The sequence below is a fragment of the Coloeus monedula genome (assembly GCF_965178545.1).
Source record: "Coloeus monedula genome assembly, chromosome: 1".
NCBI lineage: Eukaryota > Metazoa > Chordata > Aves > Passeriformes > Corvidae > Coloeus > Coloeus monedula.
In genome coordinates this window covers 92,968,627-92,993,960 of record NC_138781.1, presented here as the reverse complement: position 1 = coordinate 92,993,960, position 25,334 = coordinate 92,968,627, and the positions used below count along the sequence as shown (strand labels likewise).

At 39.4% G+C, this 25,334-nt stretch overlaps 1 protein-coding gene across 2 annotated transcripts in view; it reads left to right on the top strand.

Moving 5' to 3' along the window:
• The first annotated feature begins 2,036 nt into the window (after positions 1 to 2,036).
• MOCOS (molybdenum cofactor sulfurase) overlaps positions 2,037 to 25,334 on the top strand; it is a 216,573-nt gene continuing 193,275 nt past the window's right edge. The window contains exon 1 of one of the 2 annotated variants that reach the window (XM_082290039.1): positions 2,037 to 2,242. In XM_082290039.1, coding sequence (XP_082146165.1) covers positions 2,119 to 2,242 — 124 coding nt within the window. In that variant the 5' untranslated portion in view covers positions 2,037 to 2,118. The remainder of the gene's footprint in view (positions 2,243 to 25,334) is intronic. The other variant, XM_082290040.1, reaches the window with a different exon arrangement.

Below are 25,334 nucleotides of genomic sequence, written 5' to 3'. Positions count from 1 at the left end.
TAAAGCCTAGATAGTTTTTTAGAAGTTATACTGATTTTCAAACACAAAAACTTCTATACTGACACTGAGTGACCTTAACACCTCTTATTATCTAAAGATTCTGGTGAGCCTTTATGATGGATTAACTAAGCTTTTTATTGTAAACCAGTAGATCCCCAGTAATCAGTGATCATCACCAGGCTACATACAATGTGCAAACAGACCACATTCCCAGTTAGTACTGTCTCCATGTATATGTTGCTTCCAAAGGGCTAATCTTCAAAAATCAGGAGGAAAAAAAGAGACAGAAATCAATTATGAGGGACCATATTTTATACAAAGATGTGAAAGGAAATTAGGTCTTCAAGATGCATTTATTGTAAGATAAGAAAGCTGCATTCTGTCATCTGTTTTCATGGGGAAAACTAGTCTTGTTTCAATAAGAAATTGAAAAAAACTACTTGACATAAACAATATATAAAATGGTTAGGGAACTATGTATAGTGATCAATATAAATAAATTGCTCTGTAAATTAGTAACAGGAAGCTAGAAATATGAAGGAAAATCCATAGCAGATATTTTCTACATATACCTGCAGTAAAAAAGAACTCATAGTGAGGGCATAGGATCTCCTAAATCACAATGCATAAGCTGTTAAAATAATTTAAAAAAAGGTATTTGGTGCAGGGTTCTTGTTTGGCTGTGGTTTTTTGTTTTTTTTTTTTTTTTTTTAAGTGACTTCAAGAGATCAACCAAGAACATTCCTCCACTTGATAGCAACTGTACTTTTTTTTTGTCAGCAGTGTTTTGTTCATCTGGAAGGAAATGTTTAAGGTATGACTCATTTGGCAATTGGTTTTGGTAAAATCATTGGCTGGCCAAAAGAGGTACTATTTCACCTGGGGATGTCATGTCCTATATACCTGTCCCAATCATTAATACAGAGACAGGGACAGATACACTTTTATAGTGTTACAGAAATATATGCCCTGAATCCAGGGCTATGTGTTTAAATTAGGCAAAATTTCCTAATATATAAAGCAGGGAGCACATTAGCATGCTATACTTCACATCGGGCTTATGTTATGATTTTCTACATGGCTTTATTTCAGTACCATTTTGTAAGTGAAAATCTTTACAGTTCAGTTTGGGCTGAAGTTCATTCTGTGTAGTTTCCCATTTCACTGACATCCCACTAGTAGCATTTCAAACAATCTAATGAGAGTCTGCCTTACCAGTTTTCGGATATAAGTCCATCCTAACATGTGCAGTTTTATTTTAGTATTGGACTAATATTGGAGGTCATTTAATGCTCTGCAGATTGCATAGCTGTAAGTAGAAAAATTCATTGCAAGGAGAATGTCAGAAAAAAAATTAATATGAAAATAACACAACACCCCCCCCCCAAAAAAAAAAAAAAAATCAACAAAACAACAAAAGGAAACAAAAACCCCACAACAAACACATTCCTTTAACTATGACTTTTTTGGTTTATTTGTATGATTATAGTTCATCTGACAAAGCAAAGGCTTTTACAGGAATGGCTTTTACACGGGAGAACATGCCTGTTCTCTCTGCCCCTGATGACCAGCCCGTACCACTCCTGTGGCTGTGGGCCGTGGTACTCAGCACTGCACACACAGCATCTATGGCCCTGAGAGCTGGCTCGGCGTGCTGCAGGAGTATCGTACACCAAGTGCAAGGTGTGGGACAGTGACCTCCGCTATTAGCAGCAATGGCACAGGGATTGAAGAAAATCTGGGCTTGAATTGGAAAATTTTAGGGGAGAGAGATTTCCATGAAGTATTATAAACAGCATGTCCCAATAGGAGGGTATGTGAGCAGAGACACACTTGTTACTGCTATCTCCAAACCGATCTCCTGGTGCTTCGGGTAACTTCTTCCTTACGGGAAACGCCTCCCCGTGCCGGCCCCACTGCCCGGCTCAGCCGCGGCCGGACCGGCCCCGGGGCCGCCGCCGCCCCCGGCGCAGGTCGGGCAGGCGGGGCGGGAGGCGGGCGGAGCAGCGCGGCCGGGCCGGGCCGGGCCGAGCTGAGCGGGCCCAGAGCGCGGCGGCCGGGGAGGCTCCGCTGCCGCGGGAGCCGCGCCGCTCTCCGCGCCGGGCCCTTCCAGCCGGCATGGCCGGGGAGCCGCTCTCCTTCCGCGCCTTCCGCGCCGCCCGCCCCGCCGGCTGCGAGTACGGCTACGGACACGGGGACGGGCTCAGCGCGCTGCGGGACCGCGAGTTCCCCCGGCTCCGAGGTACCGCGGGCACCCTGAGGGCCGGGCGAGGCTGCGGGGGGCGGGCCGGGGGCGGGGGCGGCCCGGACCATTCCCAGCTCGATTCGGCCCCGGGCGGGAAGTCTCCCGTAGGAGGGAGCGGCGGCAGGGGCGGGGACGGGAACGCCGGAAGAAGGCGCTGGGCTCAGGGGACTGCAGTTTTTTCTGCGGCTCGGTGGGGAGACGAGAGGCAGCTCTCCTTCTCCCTCCGACACAAATACCTCAAGGGTGCTGTGGATTCAGTAACAGGATTTCGATATGGATTTTAAGAAGGGGGATGGGAGAGAAAGGAGAGACATTACAATAGTAAACCAGCCTATTCTTGTGAAAGTTTGTAGTTAGACAAGTGTTTGTGAAATACTTTTGCAGGTTATGTAGGTTTTCCCATCCCCCTGCATTAACCATCCTTGTGCATGCTACTTCAAATCTAATCGTGATGGTTATATGACAGCAACTTGTTTTGTTTAAAGAAGTATCAATGCCTGTGATATTGGCACTTCAAAATTCTTAGGGCAAAAAGACCCAGGTAGAGAGTGGAGTAAATGACATCAATTTGGATGCCCTGAAACTGTTACTTAGGCCACTCTTGAGAGTTTCATGTTATTGCTCTTTTCTGTTTTGTAATTTCTCTGAATTTTCGTGATTGAATACAAGAGCAGGCTTTCTCACACACAGGTGTTTAGTTAGAATGAAGTTATACTTTGCCTCTAAATGAATATGAAAAAAACTTAGGCAACACTTTGAAGAACTTTGAGATTCAGTAAGTCAATGTCACAGTCTGATACTAGATACAGTATTTGCATCAGTAAAAGCTTGAACACAAGAAGTTGCTTGTCCGAAATTCAGGCTTAAATTTTGGAAAAGTGGCTGGTTTGTAACTGAAACATTGTTTAGGCCCTTAAGCAGATGAGTTTTCAAAACTCCCGAGAATTAGGCTCATTTCTCAGAGGTTCACCAGTTTTGAAATAAAGTGTATCTGCTAATGAATGATGTTTGGTGGATTAGTCTGGTTCCCAAAGGGAGGTTACTGCAAAGACAGAGCATTAGGAGTTTTCCTCCATTTGAAAATGTTTTTCCTAATGTAGCCTTCTGAGCTGTGCTGCCTGCTAAAGCAAGATGCAGATAATTTAGAATATTTCCAGAAAAAAAGATGAACAAATACAGGCTTTAAAATAGAATCTTCAATAATGTTAGCTAATTGAAATCACATAATCGTCTATGGTAAGGTGACCTAGGTTGCAAATTCCTTCTGCCCTTTCATTTCCCCTTTGGAACTTTAACATGTTATCCAATTCAGGAATTGTCATGCATTCGCCTTGAAAGTTTGTCACTTCTGTGAGGAAACTCAGTATCCCTTAAGTGATTGCTGTACATGCACATGGTGTCCTGTCTGGAACTCCTTGTCTGAAAAACAGTGACATCTTCTGTGCTCAAGAACTTGTGCCTTCAAGTGATATCAGCAGTGCCAAAAGAAAGGTGCCTGACAGATTCCTAGGCCAAGTGTCCCCTGCCTAACACGTCTCTCTTCAGCTGACTAATTGGACTAGTCCAGGACAGATTCCAGGAACTGGCTGATAGTGGAGCAGTATGGATGAGAAGCACATTGCTTTTACTTATTTCTTGGTCTCCTTTTATTTAGCCATGTATCCCCACATGCTGATGGTCTCAACACACTGATGTTGAGGTAATAAAAAGTCTTTTAAAGCTCTCAATTTTGTTGCCTTGCGGAAAGAAGGCAAAGAAAATGTACAGGCTAAGGTACAGGTTGGTGGCAGCAATAGTAAATAAAGGAACCTTCTCCAAGTGACTTACAAAAAATTAGCATTTAGCTGATCAAGCATTTTCAGTGGCCTGCCAGAGCATGCATGTTGCAGGATGACGTAGAAGTTTGACATCTCTGGTGGCCTTGGATCAGCTCTCTGGGTAAGTCCTGATTGTACAAACAGTGATTCACCATAAGGAACTTGTACCTGTCCATGGGGTTGATCTCTGCTATGTGTCTCCCTACTGCACAAAGCTGCTGCAGTTTTATCCCTTCTAGTAAAGAGCAATCTTAACTAGTTCCACTGGGCAAAAAGAAGGAGTGCTATTTTAGGGAGTTAACAGGAGTCACAGAATCATAGAATCGTTTGGGTTGGAAGGGACCTTAAAGGTCATCTAGTTCCAACCCCCCTGCTGTGGACAGGGACACCTTCCACTCGACCAGGTCACTCAAAGGCCCACCCAGGCTGGCCCTGAACACCTCCAGGAATGGGGAGTCCACAACCTCTCTAGGCTGTTTCAGTACCTCACTAGCCTTATAGTAAAGAATTTCTCCCAAATATCTAATCTGAACCTACTCTCTTCCAGTTGGAAGCCATTCCCCCTTGTTGTATGAGTACATGCCTTTGTCCTATCAGTAGATGCCATCTCCAGCTCTCCTGTAAGCCCCCTTTAGGTACTGGAAGGTGCTACAAGGTCTCCCTGGAGTCTTCTCTTCCCCAAGCTGAACAGCTCCAACTCTCTCAGGCTGTGCTCTGTTTATTTGGGGCATGCCTTAAAGATCTTTCCATCATTAAAACTGGTAAAAATTCAGATTTTGCTGCTCACTTTTTATGTGAACAGAAATTTTGGAGTCCCTGTCTAGATACTCGTGATTTAAGCCTAATGTTTGATTTTGGAAGTGTAATTTTTTTATGAGCATCATGTGATAATTATTATTGCATATCAATATATTCACTTTTTCCTGATTACTATATTTTGTGGCATCCACTAAGGACATCTTGTGCAAATGGTGGATCCTGGGGAAGGCAGAAATCTTTTCTGTGTTACAGACCACTGCTTACATGGTGCTGGTTCTTCTGTTGTAGCTTTAGTATGAGTGGTTGCACAGGTGCCTGTTGAGCAGAAGGTGCAACAGATGTCTGGAGGGAGCACCAGCTACCAGGCATACTGCGAAGCCAGGACTTTTCAAAGGTGGTCCACCTGTGGTTGTATCAAAGTCTTGGGGAGTTTCACTCTTAGCTCCATCAGAAGGAAAGTAAGGTTCATACTCAGCATGTTGGGGATTTCCCTTTCAGGTTTTGTGAAGAGATAAAAAGAACTACTTTGCTTCCTTAAATCAGCAGGGGTCTGTCTGTTTTGGCACAGAAACCTTATATTTTCCCTTTTAAGCCAAAGTTTATCTTCACTTCTGTAATTCAAAGGCTGTTAGCTGATGACTAGAGCAGCCCTTTCTAAAAATACATGTGGAGTCTGTGAAACAGATCGCTGTTTCACAGGCAGCAGCGTATGTGCAATATGTGACCTTGACTTTAATCTTGTGAGCAGTGTACCCTTATCTGCAGTGTAGGATTTTAAACTGTGCTTTAGAAACGGATAAAGAAATCAGCAGGAGTTTATAGGTTCTGTTGTTAAGTAATGGGGATGAATATGCTTCTGTGATGTTTATCATTGCAAGGAAAATATCAGCTTCAGTTTGTATCATGGTTTTAAAAAAGAAAAAGCTGACATGTGATTTGGATGCAGCATTTAATCACAAGATACCTCTCCATTTTAAGTCGAGTGCCAGTATTCTCCTCTAATATAGCTGTGGCAGTTCAGTGGGAGCTTTCCAAGAGCAGTAAGCAGTGGATACCCATCCCCCAAATAAAAATCAGCATGTGTTAGCAATCAGGTATTCTTTAAAGGCTACTGACTATTTGAAGATAGTCTTTAGCTGAGGTGAGGTGAACTGTCCCATTTAATGTCAAATTGGATACTGTCCTGTACTTTAATGTCATATCTCACCTTAGTAAGAACATTTGTGAGATGTGTGATTACATACTACTAACAATAATAATGCAATTTGCCTGTTAAACAAAAAGGAAAGGCAGACTGAGCTGGGAGTAACAGAATTGTCCTTTGTTTCTCTGAAACTCAAATGATGTCCCATGAACTGGTCACCTGTATGAGGACTTACTGTATTGCTCAGTTAAGGAATAGCAGCATATTGGATCTGACCTTACACAAAAGTAAGTCTTTTTTACTCATATTGCTGGTAATTATTTGAGTGGTGATTTTTCCTCTGAGTAGGAGAATGTGAAAAGCAGATCTCTGTGTGCTGCAGAAGTCCTCAGCGGCTCAGTTAGTGAAGTTCATCTCTGTCCTCGGAGAACAGAAAAACCTATCTGTTTTGTCACCTTTGGGGTAATCTAGGTTTTTTTTGGCTGAACTTCAGAAGTAAGAAATACATTCTGGTGTGTCAACTCAGAGTAATTTTGTTGATAGGTAGCTGATGCTCACACTTTATGAAACTCGTGAAGATGAGTGGACTGTGAGCCTGAGGAGTCATGCTCACCTCTTGATTGCAAATGTAGGCTTGCCTTGTCAACCAGAAATTCTACCTTGTGCCTGAGGTTTTTTCTTTATTAAAAAAAAAAAAAAAAAGAAAAAAAAAAGGATTAATTTTTGCATCCTAAAATAATAACTGCTTTTGGGGAAAGAGGAGGCTGAGGGGTTTTTTTTTGGTTTTTTGTTTTGTTTTGCTTTTTATAAGACCATTCTCTTTGACTTGGTAGCTATCTTCTGTGTGTGTATGTTAATCTCTGCTGATTTCTTAATTATTAATTTTTGTCTGTGGATGAATCTTTTTTATTTCAATTTTTTTTTTTTCTTGGAGACTGACTGAATTTTCAGCAAAACCTTTTATAGTTCAGTTCTTTGAGCAGTACTGGTCTCTGACCAAGTTAGCAGTATGCAGGTCTGATCATGTTCTTTAAAAACCAGTTTGATAGTGAGGGATAAGTTTATTTTAATTAATTTTTGTCTAAAGACCGTCGTACACCAGAAACAAGGCATGTACCATTTTATGGTCAGATGCAATGCTTACTGTGAATTCCCTGACACACACCCACCCATTGCTGTCCAGAGTTGAGACAACATCTCATGGAAAGGACAAATTATTTCTCCCACATGCAGAAACTGGCATATGTTAATGTTAATCCAGTGCTTGCTTCTCCTACACAAAGGCAGCCAAAGCAATGTGCAAGGGAAGGATGAGGCTGCTTTTTGTTGTCTTGTTGGAAGATTCTGTGTAGCCTAGAAGAGTTGCTAATTGTGCTGGAGAATAAATCTTACTGAGTTTCCTTATCTCTAGCTCATCCTGAACAGAGGAAAAAATCTTCTAAACCTTTCCATTTGGTGTTTAAAGCTGAGAGCTCTTTCTGTCACTGTCCAGGCTTTTTCACTCTCCTCAGTGGCTGTGAGATCTCTGGTAACCTGCTCCTGTTCTCCATAGCCTCTCCACTAGAATGTGATTTGATTTTGTGAAACACCTATTTATTTTTTTGGAGGGGAAAAGAAAGCAAAAGAAATTATCTTTATTGAAGGAATCTGCTGTTGGACAGTTTGAAATGCTAAAAGACATCTGGGAAGAAGTGTTTAGTGGGTGGAGAAGGTATTGTTCAAAGAAGCTGCAGTATGGGAAGTGTAACCGCACAACTAATGACAATTGCTTTGGAAAAATAAAATATACATATGCTCATGTAAAGCCTTAATGCTTCCTGTTGATTCCAAGTCAGCAGCAGTTATCTAAATAAGCTCTTATCTAAAGAACTGATAGCAAAGAGGAGGCATGTTGAGCGTAAATTGTATTTAGTCCCAAATGCAGTAACAGTAGCTGTGCGTTAGTTTCAGATGTTCTCCTCTGCCTACACGGAAGTAACAGGTACTGCTAAGGAATTCCTTACTCTGCATTTCAGGGTTCAGGAGATGGTCTACTCTGTGCAGGACTGATCTTTCAATTGCTGTTCATGATGGACATAGCTCTAAATGAAGAGTAGTCAATGATACTGTCATTGTAATACTTCAGCACAGAAAACAGTTTTAGTTACTTTGAAGTTTAATTAGTGGAAAAAAAAAATGTGGAGGAGAAAAGCAAAGTCCCAAACCCTATAAACCTGATACAGCTGACATGAACTCAAAATATTCAGTGGTATTTGAGAAATAAATAGTCAATCAGTTGGGACTAGATTCTTTACAAGAAGAAATAAACATATATAGACATTAGATTTTTTTAATCAATATGTTGATGTAAAAAAAGATAACATTTTGGAAGAACTCCACAGATGCAGCAAGGTATCAGTTGCCCATTTTTTAAAAAATTTCACTTTTAATTAAAAGATACATTATCTCTAAAATTATTGCCTGTACAAGATGTATAGTAGTATTTGAAAGTGTTGAAGCAGGCAGATGTTCTACTTAGAAGAGCACAAGATGCTTTTTTCTCTTCCTCAAAAATTGGAAATTCAACAAGGTCTTTTTCCTACAAAATACCGCCCCAGTGGTACTTTCTTCCTTCTGTTGCCTTTGTGTCCTCTTAAGTTCTCCTGTTTGTCCTCTTGGGTTGTTATGATGTTGCTATATGTGAGATATATATTGATTTCTTCCCAGGCTATTTTTGTATGTTTCTGTGTGATACATGGATTTTTTTTTCATTTTATTTTATTTTTTTTTTAGTATTAAATATAAGGTTATTAATTAAAGAGTGTATGTATGTTTCCAGCAGAAACTATCTGCTTCTGGTGTCCCTGCATTTATACTGGAATTTCCTCTGCCAAAGCTGGAATCTGATGCCCTTGAAATTTCCATTAGATGTTATGGTAGCAATTCCCATTTCTGCACCGCTTGTCAGAATTCAGGGGTGCTCCCTGTGTAAGGACAAACAGTCAAATGGAGAGGTGAGAGGTCAGTGTTTGTGGTTCAGCTTGATTCATTGCATGCCTGGTATCAGAGAGATTGCTTGGATGTGAAAAGACTGTCATTGAATTCAGGAAGGCCATACTGCAGAACACTGCATAGTAAAAAGCACTGATATGAGAGCTTGATAAATGTGTAGACAGCACAGTATGTTTGGAGAACAGGAAGCCCGTAGGGTGCTTAACTTGGAGAGGATATTTAGGAAGTAGTTTGAGCTTCCAAATGTCTCAGGCTTTTATAATCCATTGTTTTTGGCCCAAGCCATCAATGCAGATGTTTTCCTTTGTGTGACATTAACGTACTGGTAAGGCGGGCTTCTAATTTTTTTTTTTTTTTGCTTCGCTGAACTTAAAAAGGGGACTAAAAAAAAAAATATTTTTAGGAATATGTCAGGTTGGGGTTGGTATAATTATTTTCTCTTCCTAATTTAATAATGCTGTTAGTCTTACCATGTCTGCATGTTGAGAACCAGTGATTGGTTCCTGTCACATTTGGTAGAAGGGAATGTGTTTTGAGGAGGCATTAGGAAAAGGGTGGTGTCAAGACAGAAGGTGTGGGACAGGGATGTCAGAATTATGGAGAAACAGGTATAGTAGGGCAGGGAGGCATGAAGACAGGCCACAAAGCATTGAAAAGTCGGCCTTAATTAGTTTAATTGCTAGTAAGTCAAGTTGTTAGGCTCCTGGCTGTATTTGTGTCAGCCCAGATGGATCCTCTGCCTTGGTGCTCTTTGCCCCTTCACCTTCTGCCCTGCTGTAGAGAAGCAATGGTCTGTGAGATGCCTGCGGTGGGGATGTGACCCCAGGTAGGCAGCTGTTGTGAGAGTGGCATGCAGGAAAGTGTGAAGTCACTCTTTTTTTCCCCAGTATGTGAAATACCCATATTAAATTGGAAGGCAAGACTGTAGGAGAGAAGTCTTTCTCTCACAGTATTTTATTTCTCTTTCTTGCTTTCAGCATTGTCCTGGCTCACTCCTCGTTTCTTGTAGCAGCCGGGGGAATATGGCTTTCACATGAGAAGTAAAAAACAGATGATGTTTCTGTGCTCTTTCAGATTAGTCCCTGGAGCAGCAGGTTCTAAAATGCCTTTAAAAGAAAGTTAAGAACATGACTGGACAGGGTTTTTTGTCACTTATGGTCTACCTAAAAGAGGGAGATGTGATCACAAGGATGTGATATTTTGGTGACATCATTAGCTGTGAAGGATGATTACACAACTAAGCTCACTTCTTCTGCCAATATGCAGAATAATGTTCTAAATTAAAATTTGGAAAGATGGCAGGAAGCTTATTTGAAGAAATATTCATTAATTAAATTAATGGTGTGTGACCTAATTTCATTAATGCACAATTAAACACCAAATATCACTCTGTATACCCCTTTGCAAACTTATGAACAGGTCAGGTGAAGTTACACAGTCATCAGAAAGTTTCTCCTGTAATTTCTTCCAGAGGAAGAAATTGAAACTCTGGACTTCCCACATGTTTGTGTTCATGCCACACAGCACATTGAAGATGTCATAATTCAGTAACTTGGAACTGATGGTATCGGTAATGGGTTCCAGTGTATGTTGCCGTTCTTTAAAAAAAAGGCTTTGTATTGCTGTTAAGTAAAATACACTGTTCATCTGCTGTGCCATTCATTTCCCAAGTAATATATTGAGGAGTGTAGCTTATTAAATGTGTCTCAGAGTTGCATTTTTATTATTTGTATGCCTGCCTATAATTTCTTTTAATGTTAAACAGTTAGAATTGTCTAAAAACAAAATGTTACTTGGCTGCTATGGCAGTATGCAACCTTCTTTAAATCTGTCATCGTCTTTCATTCGTCACACACTAGGAAAATATTCATTACATATTTAATCAATTTAGGAGTGTGTAAGCCCGGTGATCAGAGTGACATTTCTTTTCTTAATACCTTGTCCAATCTCAGTTGTGATGGATAATTTGTTTTGATAATGCACCTTGCCTTCTCATGAGGGTGGATAAAAAAAGATAAATGAAAGTGGTTACCTAGCAAGAGCTCCCTGCCCAGCAGACTGAATGGCCCACAATTAAAGGCTGCGTGAAAAAGAAGCTTTTGCCATCCACAGAGATGTTGCTTTCTTCTCCCAACACACATGAACTCGCTAGCATTGCTTAGCTGGGAAACTGACCAAATTAATGTTCAGACAAAACTGTATGTAGGAAATTGCACTCCACTGTTGGTCACAGAGTTTGTGTTCACAATAGATGAAACAGATTAATGAGTAAATTCCCATAAGAATGCAAATTCCTCAGAAGTAACGTATTGTTGGCAAGCATTGGACAGGAGGCTGCCCAGGGAGGTGGTGGAGTCACCATCCCTGGAGGTGTTCAAGAAATGATTGGATGTGGCACTCAGTGCTGTGCTTTAGTTGACAAAGTGGTGATTGGTCACAGGTTGGAGTCAATGACTTTGGTGGTCTTTTCCAACCTTAAAGATTCTATGATTCTTTGATGTCATGGAAGGTTGTCAGGAGGTGTAGCAATATGGTAATATTCCTCCTCTTACCACTTCAGCTTGGATGTTTAGTGACAGGTACAGTACTGCCAAGACAGCCGAATATCACACATGCAGGTTGACTGATTTAATATTACTATAAGTGCATGAAAATACGTGCCATTTAAATTCATTGGAAGTGACTTGGAAGACTTGGAGTACATAAGAAATAAACTAAAAACCATGTAAGCTGTGATTTGGGTAGCATGAAATTACATGCAAGAGACATTAAAATGCAAAAATAACCTTTAAGGGATGGCTTGAAAGGTGTACTTTTAAGATAGACTAAGGCAATAAGAGTGTGACACCTCTGAACTGCACTGCAGCTCACTTTTTCTGGGGACAGAGCAGCCCATGTAACTGGGGCCCACAAATTCTTTTCCATTTAGTTTTTTCCATTTCTCGTCTGACTGAGGTGCATGTCCCTGACAGATTTTTTTTTCTGGTAATGAAATCAAGCCCTCTTTTTGCAAATTGTTAGCTCTTTGGTTAACATTTGATCTGAATTGTCTAAGTATCACTCCAAGCTCACCAAGAGCAGAAATACAGAAGGGAGAAAACTATTGAGAGTTGTAAAGGGAAAATCACTTTCTGTGTATATTAAATATCCCCAAAAGCCATCTTAAATTGCAAAGCTGGAGTCATAGTGAAAATCAGCCTTCCTTTCCTTCCTTTCCTTCCTTCCTTCTCTTTGATATAGGTCTTGTTGAAACCACAGTTATAAATCTGAGATTTTTTTGGTAAATGAGTTGTGCATTTCAGTGAAATGGTTCAAAATTCATGCTCAGGTGAAACTCTCTAAACTGGCATTTGATTAAAAAGTCGTAATACCTGCAGCTTTATCTGCTCTTTGTCCTTCAGGGTCACTTCCTGAGAAATAGGTTGACTTCTCTAATGATCAGAAAATTAATGATTTGTTTTTCTTCTGCAGAAAGAGTAAAGGTTCTGATTTTGGGTTACATGGAAATTTAGCTTTTCATCAATTAGAATAGCAGTTATTGATGTACTCGGGCATAGCTAATGGCTCTACAGCATTGAGGAGATTACCGTGCATTGAAGTGGTTCTCCTATAGACAGAACACTGCAGCTGTAACTCCAACATAAAGGAAATCTATTCCTTGGGAAGCACCTTTTTTCCTTTCAGATACTAACAATTTACGATTTGTTGCTGTTAACTATATTCATTGAGAAGGGTTGAGCAATAGTTTAAGTCACTTCAGTTACATTCCTTAAAGCCTCTGTAAAAACAGTGAGCAGAAGGAAGAGGTAGGGTATGAAGGGGGAATGAGGCAGATGTCTGGGTCAAAAAGTAAGCTTTTTAAATATTCATTTTTCCTGTCACAAAGATCTGCTTCAATAGTAACTTCCATAACTTATTATAAAGTTGAGTTTTAAACTTTCCATCTTCTATTTCTATGGAGGCCTGAGTGTATTTGTTTGGAAAACAGAATTGAAGCTGAACTTTAGTCATAAACTACAGCTTGGAAAGAAACCACACTTCTGTGAATGAGTAGGAAAGTAATGATGAGATTGTTAGGAGCTGCCTCATGTTCAGGCTTGGTGAAGCTCATCTGCAGAGTGCAGAAAGCATCATTGCACCACAGGGTTGTGGAACCAGGGCTGCCTTCTAGTGAGCACTGCCATGGGCCCAGCTTCTACTGATCCACTGGGAGAGATTGGCAGACAGGAGACAAACCCTTCCTGTGGCAGTATAGGAAGCCTCCTTAAGATATAGGCTGTGTGAAAACAAATCCTCCCTTCATCCCCTGTTTTTCAGTATCACCTTGCCCAAAGGGTGAGGCTACTCCAGTGAAGTGCTTTCTAGGGATTGAAGCCATCTACTTCTCTCTCTTACAACTCACTCTCTTGGTTGTCCTTAGAAGCCTATAACAGTATGAGGTTGAGTACTTTATGAATGATGAAAATGTCTAAATTCTAGTGAGTTACATTAATAGTTTAGTGAGTTTCCTTTCTATCTGGTGTTTTTCAAGGGTGGGGATAAGTCTTCCTCACTCAGCTCCCCCAATGCTAAATTTAAAAATACCTGCTTTTGTTGGAATATTTATATCCTGATTGGCAATTATGAAAGGCAAATCAAGCTTTTTAGCTTGTGGGTGCTAAAGTTACCCACTTTAAAAAAATTATGAAAACCCCTTTTCCTTTGGATGTTGTGGAGCTCACAGGGTGCAATGCTTGTTTGAAGGCACTCAGTTGATTCTCCAGACTTAGCATCACTGAGTATGACAGCTCCTGAGAGATTAAAGAGCTGTTACCATCAGAAGTTTAATCAATTTTTCTTTCATTTCTGCAAGTACAGAGAAGGATAGGTGTACTTGTAAAGTGTCACAAGGATTACACTGCAATGCTTTCTGGATAAACTTCATTATATAAATAATGGATAAACTGAAGTGGGGGTAACAGGACCAAATAATCCCATGACATCTGTCACGTTTCCAGAAGTGTCTGATCAGATCTTCAAATCTGAATGCTAGATAACTTGTGGGTACATTCCAGCAGCCATCACTTCTGTTTTCATCCCTTCTAGTTGTGGAAGTATGATTAGGTACTAAACTAATCAAACAGCTGTTAATTTACAATGATCTCTCCTCAATCTTACATGTGAAATGATTTATAATGAGTGGGATATTTGGAAATTTGGGGGAGAACCTGTCTTTGCCTAGTTCCCACTTCTTCAAATGCTTCCTAAACTTTATGTTTAGAGAATGTATTGTGTATTTAAAAATTATTTGGATTGTTACATGGGTTGTATTGAAATACCACGAGAATTTCTCAAATGAGTAAAACTGTTATTTATAATATAATTATAAAAGTCTTCCATCTATGAGGGGTGAAGCATGGAAGGGAGTCTCTCAGATCTTTTGCTTTAGGGTAAGAGATTCTCTGCGTATGTGCTGTTTGCTTGATTGGTTGGTTTGTTTCTTTTATAATCTAGCTACATGACTTGGGGTCTTTCTAGTCACTACATATCTCCTTTTTTTGTTTGTTTGGTTAGTTCATTTGTTTGTTTGTTTGGGGGTTCTTTTTTTGTTTTGGGGATTTTTTGGTTGGTTGGTTGGTTTGGGGTTTTTGTTTTGGTTTGTTTCATTTTTTACTGTAGATTGAATTTCCCCTTAGTTGTAGAACAGAAATAGCTGAATCCAGAGGAGAAACTTTACTGTTTAGGCTCTTAATTAAAATGAGTTGTAGCTAGTGTTGCATATGTTGAATCTACTTCAGTGCACTGTGTATTCCATGTAGAATGACTCAGAAGAAAACAGCAGTCTAGTCTAACATATATAGTCTCTGGATATATGTTGGCTGGGATTCCTGGCTTGTAGACAGCAGTATATGAGAAAGAATGAAACACTAGAGAAAAAAAAAAGGTATATAGGGAAGAATCTATTCCTATCAAAACTGATTGTTTCGTATTGTCTTTTTGCTGAGCAGTCATTACAATGGGTATATATACAAATGTCAACATAAAAAATAGAAAAAAAAAGGGTATCTCTCTATAAATCTGTGAATTTTACTGTCACTCTGGTGAGAACACAAAGCATCATCTTTCATAGCAGAAGTAAGAAAACTGTTTCAAACTGGAAGGGGAGTAGGGGAAAAAGAGCATAGAGTAGGCACGGGGAAAAATTTGCCCTTAATACCATACTTCTTGTCCCTCAGTCAGCAGACATGGGAGAAGCCCATAGTTTGCTCTGTAGAAAAAAATAGTCTGTGTTTACTATGCAATAACTGATCTCACAAGGTTCACTTTATCCTAATTTTCTGTGGAGGCAGAGTACCAAATATCTGGTGTCTGTACAAAATACTGAGGAATACTTGCTTTCCATCTAGAAACAAGCTTCCTCAAAGCAGTAATCTCACGTGTAACCAGCGTCCTGTGCAGCTGATTGCCTTGGCTCATTCTAGGTTTACTATTGGGGAGCCATTAATTCTGTTGTGGTGGTGATTACATGACATAATAGGGATCATTTGTGTTCCAGTATTTATGGCACAAGTTTGGAGAGGTGTTTTTGGAAGTAAATAGATCTGGAATGAAACATGTAGAACCAATTGTATGCATTGAGTTAGATGCATTCTTTGAGTTATCATTGTTTCAGGGTATTTTGACCCATATTTTTTTTCCCATTAGTTGTTTGAACTTTTCATAGTCTAATTTGAAATGTGGTGGGCAGATTGAGATATCTGACTGAACCAGATTTACAATAGTTGTGATCTTACAATTCTTTGAAAATCAGGTCCTTCTTGAGATAGCTGTAACTAAGAACACAAATGAGGGCATGCTAACACACTAATTTTAAAATTTAAATTTTTATTAAACCTGTTTGATTTTCTTGTTGCTTTGCTTAGATTTATAATCCTTTCCCTTACAGTTTCCAAAGCCCTGAGCTGTCCCTTGGCCTTTTTGTGCTCCATGAAGAGCCTTCACTAAGTATTTTAGAATGTGTTTTTGATGTGTTTAGGTTTTTCATTTTTGCATCTCCTGGGTGATTTTTTGGTGAAAAATGTTCATGCAGTTTTGCTAAAAATAAACAAATAGGAATTACAAGTTAATTTCTTCTTAATGGCAAATAACTAGCTTTAGAATGCAAGTGATAGGAATCAAATGTGGTATTGTTGCCTTTAACATACTTGCTTTGGGGCAATATAGAAATAAAATGTCTGCAAGCGCAAATTCAACAAAAAGTAGAAATTTTGAGGATATAAAAAGAGCTCCTTACAGAAGCTCAATACTATTCTGATATGTTACTTCTAGCTATAGCAAGTGTCAGGAAGTATTTGAAAATTAACAGTGCATAAGTTAGCTTTGAAATATTAGCAAATTACTACTACTTTTCCAGTTATGATAATACTGTTCATTATTAATTAGATCATTCATTGTCATAAATAATGCTCACCTCACTTAAAATTCCTCTTCATCCCCACTTCATGTTACGGAATCAATTCCTGAATTTATTTGCTTATGTAACTCTTCATGTGTCACCAGACATCCTCTGTCCATGTAAGGACAAGGTGTGTTCAGCCATCTGGTTTGTACAGCATCCGTAGAAGTGGTCTGTAAAGAAGGAGCAGCCTTTGGCCTGGCTAAGGAATTCCAGCACTAGCTGGAAGCTCTATCACTTCTGTGTGGCTGTGCTAGTTATGGAGGAGGCTCCACATAGGAAATTGCTACCCATACTTGGAATCCAGTCCTGTAGTCACTTTTGGAAGCAGCATATGCCATGTGTAGTTTTATCTTGATAGTATTTTGAAGTACCCTGTATCAGAAATTGAGTAAGATATGTTGTATGAACGTTATGTCTGGTCTTGTCATTTATTCAAATCTTATACAACTTGTGGGGGAAGGCCTTGATTTTTAAATGCATAATGTTTTCTTAGATGTTTTGAGGCAAAGTGCAATAGCTGGTGTTGTGGCAGAGTTGTGAATTTAAGCTCAGAGTTCAGAGATTAGGGGTACTGGAATATTTGTTTTCCCATGCATAATATTTTACTCATTCTCAAATCTAGTCTAGTGTTAATGAAGCCATTTGTATTTAGTATTTTGAATAATGTATAGTGAAATTATAATTCTCTTTAATTTCTAAAGTCATTAGTATTGAAAGAATATTTTTGAGAGAAATTATACCATGATTCAGTGAAGCACAGGTGTATGCTTATAAAACTGGGATGACATAGTAATTGCTTTATTGCTGGTTCCATGAAAAAAAAAAAAAGGAAGAACTGTGAAACTTATTTTTGTAGCCAAAGGTACCCAATGGAAGGTTGCTACCAAAAATGAAATTCTGTGTATTTATATCAGTAGCGTCAGACTGTTACTGGGTTTTTATGATACTCAGATATTTTTATCTCTTAGTACTAACTTAAATCGGACTAACTTCACAGGTGTCCCAAATACTACTTTTTTTTAAACATATACCATTCTGATAAAGATGCAAAGGAGAAGCAGTTGACTGAGTGGACTTGCGTCGAGCTGAGCAGCTTTGGAACTCAGTCCCCAGTACTGGAATTCTATAGTGGATGCAAATTTATTCAAATTAAAAGTGTGCCTGACTCTCTTCAAAGATATTCACTGGTAACTGTGGTTAGTGTACTGTTATTGAAAGTTGGTTTTGTTTTTGTTGAGTGCTGATGATGTTCTGTAGATGTTAATTTTGATTTAGATTGAAAGCAGATGTGATGGCCTCTAGGTTATGACTTTGCCAAATATCAAAACGTACAATTGGATAAGCATTAGAGAGGAGAAAGGGGGAAAGAGCTGTAAGGGAAGAGAGTCTTCAGGTTCACATCTGCTTTTCCTTATGTTTTGCTACAAGAAGCAACAGGGAAACGCTAATTATCCTCTTAAGGGGATCCTTACATACATATATATTCATATGCCCATCTCAGCCCTGCATATACAGGCACATTTGTGCATATTTGTAACTAAAGGTGTACAATATGTGCTTGGAGGAAACACAATCATCTGGATGCCTTAAATACACCTCTGGAGCAGTTCTTCATTTGATGTAACTGACTCCAGTAAATTGATCGATGTGATTCTAAGATTCTGTTGCTTTTGCCTGTTATTACAGCACTCCTACTCCTCTTGTCAATGGGTTACTACAAATACTGCACTTTTAAAATTGATACCTGGAGTTTTAGAGAATCCATGCATATCCTAGAGACTGAAGATGTTCTTTAGGTGCCAGATAAAGATATAGCTATATGAGCAGTCCAGTGGTTTTAATTAAAGAAAGGAAAATTTCACTTGTTTCAAAGGTCATTTAAGCTTCTGTGCAGATTGTAATCCAGCTCTTTAACTTGGCCTGGAACCAGAAAGGTGATTAGTGCAGTATGTTTAGGAAGTGCTGGTTATAGTGTATTTGTTAATGGTTTAACTCAGAGTTCAGCAGAGCCCCATAATTTCTTCAAAGACTCCGGACACCTTGATGCGTGTTCTCACGTTTGAATGGAGCTTGCTTCTCTTTGCAGAGTTGAGGTCTCTGTGACCTGAAGGCAAAGTTCTGCTTTGGTTATTCATTGTAGTACAGCAGAAATGCAATCAGACTCTGCATGTGTTCCTTTCGAGTCACTGGACTTTGGAAAAGACTTTTTTTTGCTAGGTTGCAGCCCTTTGAGTTCAGACAGCCTGTCCTGTGAAAATGTAGTATCTGTACTCAGTGCAACATAATGCCTCTGGAAGAGCCACAAACTCCTTCTTCTAAACAGCTTTATGGCAGTGTCCAGCAGTGGATTGTTGCTGCCCAAAGTCAGATTCAAAGTGATTACTTCCAAGAGCTGTGTCACAAGCCAGCCATCCTTTAGAAAGAGGGTTGTAAATGATGTGTTTGTGCCAATAGCTCAGGAGATTTTTAGTTTTCTTTTAGAAATCTTTAACATGGACAGCAGGGAAGTTAGAAAAATTGAGAATCTGGAAGCTGCATGCTGTTATTTGTATTTAAAGCAGGCCCATGTTAGGTAGGATTTCCCTCATATACTGCTGTGTTCGGACCTACTCATTGGGAAGCTGGTATTTTTGTCACAACTAGTTAACAAATCTCTACAGTTGTCAAACTGTTTCAGAATTAAAAACTTTGGTTTCCCCTAACAGTATTTTTTGATAAATGTACTGTTTCATTCATAGTAGATTTCTGAAAATGATTGTTGAGTATTTGAATCTATGCTTGGAAATACCCCTAAGGAATGTAAAATAACCTGTGGAAACTCATTTAGGTCGAGTATAATAAGACAGTAACAGAACATTTATGCCAATGTTTAATTGTATACGTATTAAACTATTTACAGAAACTTGTGTCTGTTAGATTTTTTTGTCTGAATGGGAACAATTTTATTTTCGAGTAGGAGATGCTTTTTTTACTGAAGTATTAAAATCTTGTGGAGGTATCAGGAAATTACAGTCAGTCCTGAAAAAAATTTACAAAACAATTCTTATTTAAAAAAAAATCCCTAACTAAGAAATAAGGTTATTTAATGAGTTCTCTTATTGATATCTGCATACCTAATGTGGTCAATGAATTTCAGTAAAGGTAAAGCAATTGAGTATAATCTTACTATTTCAGTCAGTCTGTTTATAGTTGAATAGTTTCACCTGAGAGAGCAGCTTGGATCAAATTACTATAAAGTATAAATTAATCTGTGGGAACTTGGAGCCAAAAGGTTTTAAGATGGAAAAATATCTAGATTAACCCAATACATATGCAGAAGAAAAACTTATACATAGTTTTTCATGCATACTTACTATCTCCCTAATGAAATCTCAGTATTTTCTCTACCTCATTAAAAGTAAATTGTGTTTAGTCCTAATTATTTACTCAGTAGCAATACTGAAACTCCTACACTTAACATTTTTGCACACTATTGTTGCTGTCTCCTGATTGTGGTTTCAGTTTTTGTTGGTGGCTGCTCACTGGTGAAAAGGTGATACAGGAGATCTTGGCCAAGCATTATATATGGGCATGTCAAGCATTAAGCCTCTCCCTGGTCTAATAATGCTGTTTTTTCCTGACTACACTACAATCAATTAGTGTAAATCAGGTAAGGAGTAACAGTTAGGAGTGTAACCCAAGAGATCTGGATATGTTGGTTTAAGGAAGTATATTTCCAGTAAAGTTAGGGATGCTTACTCTAGGTCTCCAAAATTCTGAGATCATCTTCTGGAATGAGTGTTCTGCTCCCCCACTCCTGCTCTCCAATCCCCTGTTGCTCCCAGAGAAAGGGCTTCCAGCTGGAAGAGGCATGACTGGGATTGAAATGAGTTGTTGGAATTACCATTTATTAGGAATAAAGAAACATGGAATTTTTAGCCAGAGCAGATGGAGAGATGCTACTGGGTTGTCAAGGGAGAAATACCTGTTAAAGCTGAGTGGCTGGAGATAGATATTAAAGCAAAAGAATGCTGACATGAGAGATATGAGAATGTACTGATCATGGAAGAACAGTCTAGAGGGTGAGGTGTAGTTTTTTACCAGTGAGATACAATTGTGAAGCACTGTTCTGGTTTAAGCAAATAGACTAAGAGCCTGCCTGTTTTGCATAGAGGTAGCTTGGCTGATGAGTGTTGTAGCAAAGGACTGCCCACTGTGGGCCAGGAGAATCTTCTTAGACCTCTCATTTAATGTGTGTGGTTTTCGCTAAAGCCCTCACTCACACTCTTCATTCCACAGTCTTTGAATTTATCCACAGTTCCTCTTGGTAATGTGGTCATTTGGTTTTACATATTTTTCCCTGAAAGATCAAATTTATGCTGAACAGAAATTTATGCTTCATTTACTCCTACATCCCTGAAATTGATCTTCACTATTTGTTCCTGGACTTTTTGCTGGATAGTGCAAGTAAATCAAGGGCTGTAAATGTCTGTGAGGAGCCTTGTACGAAGAACTTCCGTTGGAGAATAACTTTACCACTGGTTTTCAGCAGCAGCCTTGCTTCTTTGCCAGAAAAAGCAGCAGAGAGGGCTATTACATTTGCCGGACAAGGCATTAACATGGTCTTGTCATTGGGAAGGAATGATGGCTGGGAAGTACTTCTGCAGGGCCTCAACAGTGGATAATTGATATTTCCTGTCTGTCATTGAGTGTTCCTAGTGTTTACCAGTTCTCATGTGGGTGTTTAATTATTGCTGTGGTTGCAAGTTCAGCCCAAGGCTCCAGCTGCCAGAGGCTCATAGTAAATTATTTCTGCGTAATGAAATGAGTTTTAAGGGAAATTGGTGAAGAAAAGGGTTACTCTTTGGTTTTTGTTTTGAACTTAGTTTATCTTCTAGTGCTTTTGGAAACACATAAAATAATTTTAAAGGCTTTCTATATATCTCTGCACAAGTCATTTGATGTATTTTGGAGAGAATATTGAGTCATTCTTTTGTCCTAGATTTTATATGAAGCCCATTATTTCAGGTTACAGAGCAAGAAGTAAAACTGACTGGAAAAGTTAGTTTTAAACATTATCTTGGCATGTTGTTGAAAGTCTGTGGCTGTTTTATGGGAAGAAAAGGAAAGAAAAAAGTGCAGGAGTATGCTACTAGAATGTTTAGGTAATGACTGCTATTATAAACAATTACTATTATGATTCCTTTAACATTGCTTTTTACCATCGTTTTTTCATCTCAAGTGGGAATTCTCTTTCCTGCACAAAAGCACCTCCTTCCTACACAAAAGTGAATGTTTCTGTGAAATTTTCAGCAAAACCAACAAAAGCATTTTCCAGTAATAGGAGAATGGGGAATATGTTCTCTTTCAATTATTTCATTTGATCAGTTGCATCAGAGAGAAAGGGAAAAAAGAAAGAGACCATATCATATCTTCGCTAAGGAGGTATGAATGCTGGTTTCAGTCTGAGCAAGTTGCAGTTGTTTGAAGACATTCATGAATATGAATCACTTGTGATATGTATTTCATCCAAAGACAGAGGCAGGCTGCAGCAAGTTATTCATATGAAGCTGGGGTACCTCTGTTTTTGGCCCACATGTAAGACTTTAACCGGTCTCACACAACCCATTAAAGGTGTCTATGGAAATAATATCACTGACTGCAGTTGATATTTAATCCTGCCCCAGTGATGCACTGAGTAAAGCTATGCCTTACAGGTAGGGCTGTAAGGATGAAGGTGAGTGCTGACTGATCCCTTTACTGCAGTCTCATTTAGCACAGGAGTTGGCAAATGATGAAATTTGATGCCATGCTGTTTTAAATTTTTTTCTGTAGCTGCGCAAAATACATAGGCTTGGATGTGATTTCTTAATAAATGTGAAATCACTGCTTTCCTTTGCCCTCGCATCTTCCTCAGTACCAGCAAGCTGTAAACTGAAAGCTGCAAGTAGGGACTCATGTACATGGAACAGTGTCAGTGCATAATGACACTGAATAACCTTATCCACCTAAATAGCCTCTGCTGAGGAGTACAGCAAGCAAACAGAGCGTGTGGTATTCACTGTAAGGGGTTTTGACGTTCTGCCTACTTTGCTGTAGGTAATAATGCAATGAGAGCAAATAATGCAAGCCAATAGCACATGGAGAAAAATAATGGAACTTTTTATGGATAAATATAATTGCACATTTCGTGCTTTGCTTTTTGTAGTGAGTCCATCAAGTCAAACACTCAAATACATTAGTTAAACACCATTTTCCCACACAACTCAGTAACTAGTTAGCAGCCCTTGGAATACTGGTACCATTATCCAGGCTGGTTGCAGCCCAGTGCAGAGCGGCATTTGGCAGTCAGGTCAAGCTGTGATTACTCAAATTGATGAATTTGGTGGACTGGCAGTGGAAAGCAGAATGTGCCCCATGGCTGTGGGCTGACTGCTGCGTTACTTCACCAGGCCTGTAGCAATTAAGTGAAATCATGCTGAGGAACAGTGTCTCCTTTGACTGCATGGTAACTACTCAGGCTTTGAACATCTATGGCCTTGTCCATCAAGCACTATGCTCTTGTGGTCTTTTGAAGAGCTCCTTGGCCCTAAGCAAGGGAAATAAAACATTACCTTGTCTAGCAGAACAGGACTGTTTAGATGAGAGGCATGTTTTTATTGAGAAAACATACTCTGATGTGATTGTTTTTGTCTAAATCGATGCCAAAAACGCACTGAAGGTGCAGGTAAAAATATTCATTAAATATTGAATCCAGAAAATATCCAGCAAAGGCAAATCTCAAGCCATATTAGTAGGATTTTTCTTTTCTTTTAATGCACTTCATTAATGGGTTTGTGTAATGAGAATCTTTATCTGTTTGTCCATACAGGATGTAGGCATATCATGTTCTGTGTCAGGAACTTCAGGCACTTTTAGAAAGGTTATATGTACTACATTACATAGTTAAAGCTACTTTTGCCATTTAATTTAGGAGCATTCCTTGGGGGAGCTAAGTCATATGTGGGGACTGGAAAGAAGGAGCTGACTCTAAAGAGTATCTGACTTAGATTACTAAAATAACCTGGAGGCTGGGCGTGACCCGGCCATGTGTGCTCACAGCCCAGAAGGCCAGCTGTGTCCTGGGCTGCATCCAAAGCAGCGTGGCCAGCAGGGTGAGAGATGTGATTCTCCCCCTCTGCTCTGCCCTGGTAAGACTCCACCTGGAGTGCTGTATCCAGCCCTGGGGTCTCCAGCACAGGAAGGACGTGGACTTGTTGGAGTGAGTCCAGAGGAGGCCACCAAGATGATTAGAGGGACCGAGCACCTCTTCTATGAGGAAAGGCTGAGAGAATTGGGATTGTTCAGCCTGGAGAAGAGAAGGCTTCAGGGTGACCTAATTGCAGCCTTCTGGTGCCTGAAGCCTACAAGAAAGATGAAGAGGTGCTTTTTACAAGAGCATGTATTGACAGGACAAGGGGGAATGGCTTCAAATGGGAAGAGAATATGCTTAGATTAGATATTAGGAAGAAATTCTTTACTGTGAGGGTGGTGAGGCACTGGAACACATTGCCCAGGGCAGTTGTGGATGCCCCATCCCTAGAAATATTCAAGACTAGGTTGGATGGGACTTCAAGCAACCTGGGATAATGGAAGAGTGGTTGGAACTAGATGATCTTTAAGGTCCTTTCCAGCCCAAACCATTCTATGATTCTATGAATCTGAGGTACCTGATGTGATGCTACCTGTTAAAACCTCTCTGTGTCCAAATGCTATCCCACTTATCTACAAGCTCTGTAGACCCCACTTGTCCCTATTTTGTCACTTGTTTTTTCTCCTGCTTATGGTTTGGTGTATGGAAATGTGATATTTATCTTTTGACAGATAATGCTTAATTTTGCCTTCAGCTTGTTTTCTTATAATCTATTTCATACTGGTTTTGTTAATATTGCTGTACTTAAGATATATACTCTCTCCCCAGGGCATTCTCTGTATCTGTTTTCCAAGTAATATTGTGTATATAATCCTACTGAATTGCAATTATATCCACCAATCAAAATTCATGACTCTGTAGAGCTGCTGCCTTGTAACTACACATTTCATTCTTTATTATGAGACTTTTGGCAATATAACTGGCAGCCTGTAATCAGCTGGAGTGCAGGAATTTTGAAGTGCCAGGGCTGTGAGAAATAATCTGCAAAGCCATAGCTCAGGTTGGCTTGTTTTGGTGACTGTAGCAGAATCACAGAATAACAAAAGGTTAAGGTGGTGAACACAGAGCGTCCAGATGGTGTGTAGGTAAATTGGTTATTTTTGGAAGTGATACTTAGATAAAGTTCATAAATGTGTAGCACCAAGAATAATTTCAAGGATTACAAGAACATATTACATAATACCAAAGTAATAATCATTTAGCCAGAGAGGAGCTGGGTGGCTAGACATGGGTTTATGGGTGAGGTGTGAAGCAGGAGAAAGCTTAGTCACTTAGTGCCATGTAGCACCAGGCCATTGTAGGAAGTGCCTCCATGGCCTCTCTGTGCTTCCCCTCTAGACCATCCTCTGAGTGGTAAACATATGCACAGCTTAGTAGTTACTAAAAGATTTAGTAACAACATTAACTGCCTTATTCTACTTTCAGTTCATCAAATGATGTCTTTCAAGTTCTTCTAAGTCAGGTGGAGTCACGTTTCAGGGAAGTGTGCTTTTGTCAGAAGCAGATATTTGGCTCACAAAGATTAATCTGATAGTTTCTTTTTGCCTTGTGTGTTTTGCAGGTTCTCAGACTTTTTGCAGTTGAATGTTCTCACTTGGTCTTAAACTCTAATTTTGGAATGTTCCAAATTAAATTATCTTTTTTTTTTTAAGAGATAAAAATGTTCAGTTAAACTGGATGGTCCCCTGGCATTTATGAGGCTGTACGTAGGTGTGCATTCATGAAGTTTTACAGACGGCCAAGGGCACACAGAGATGGTAAACACTTTG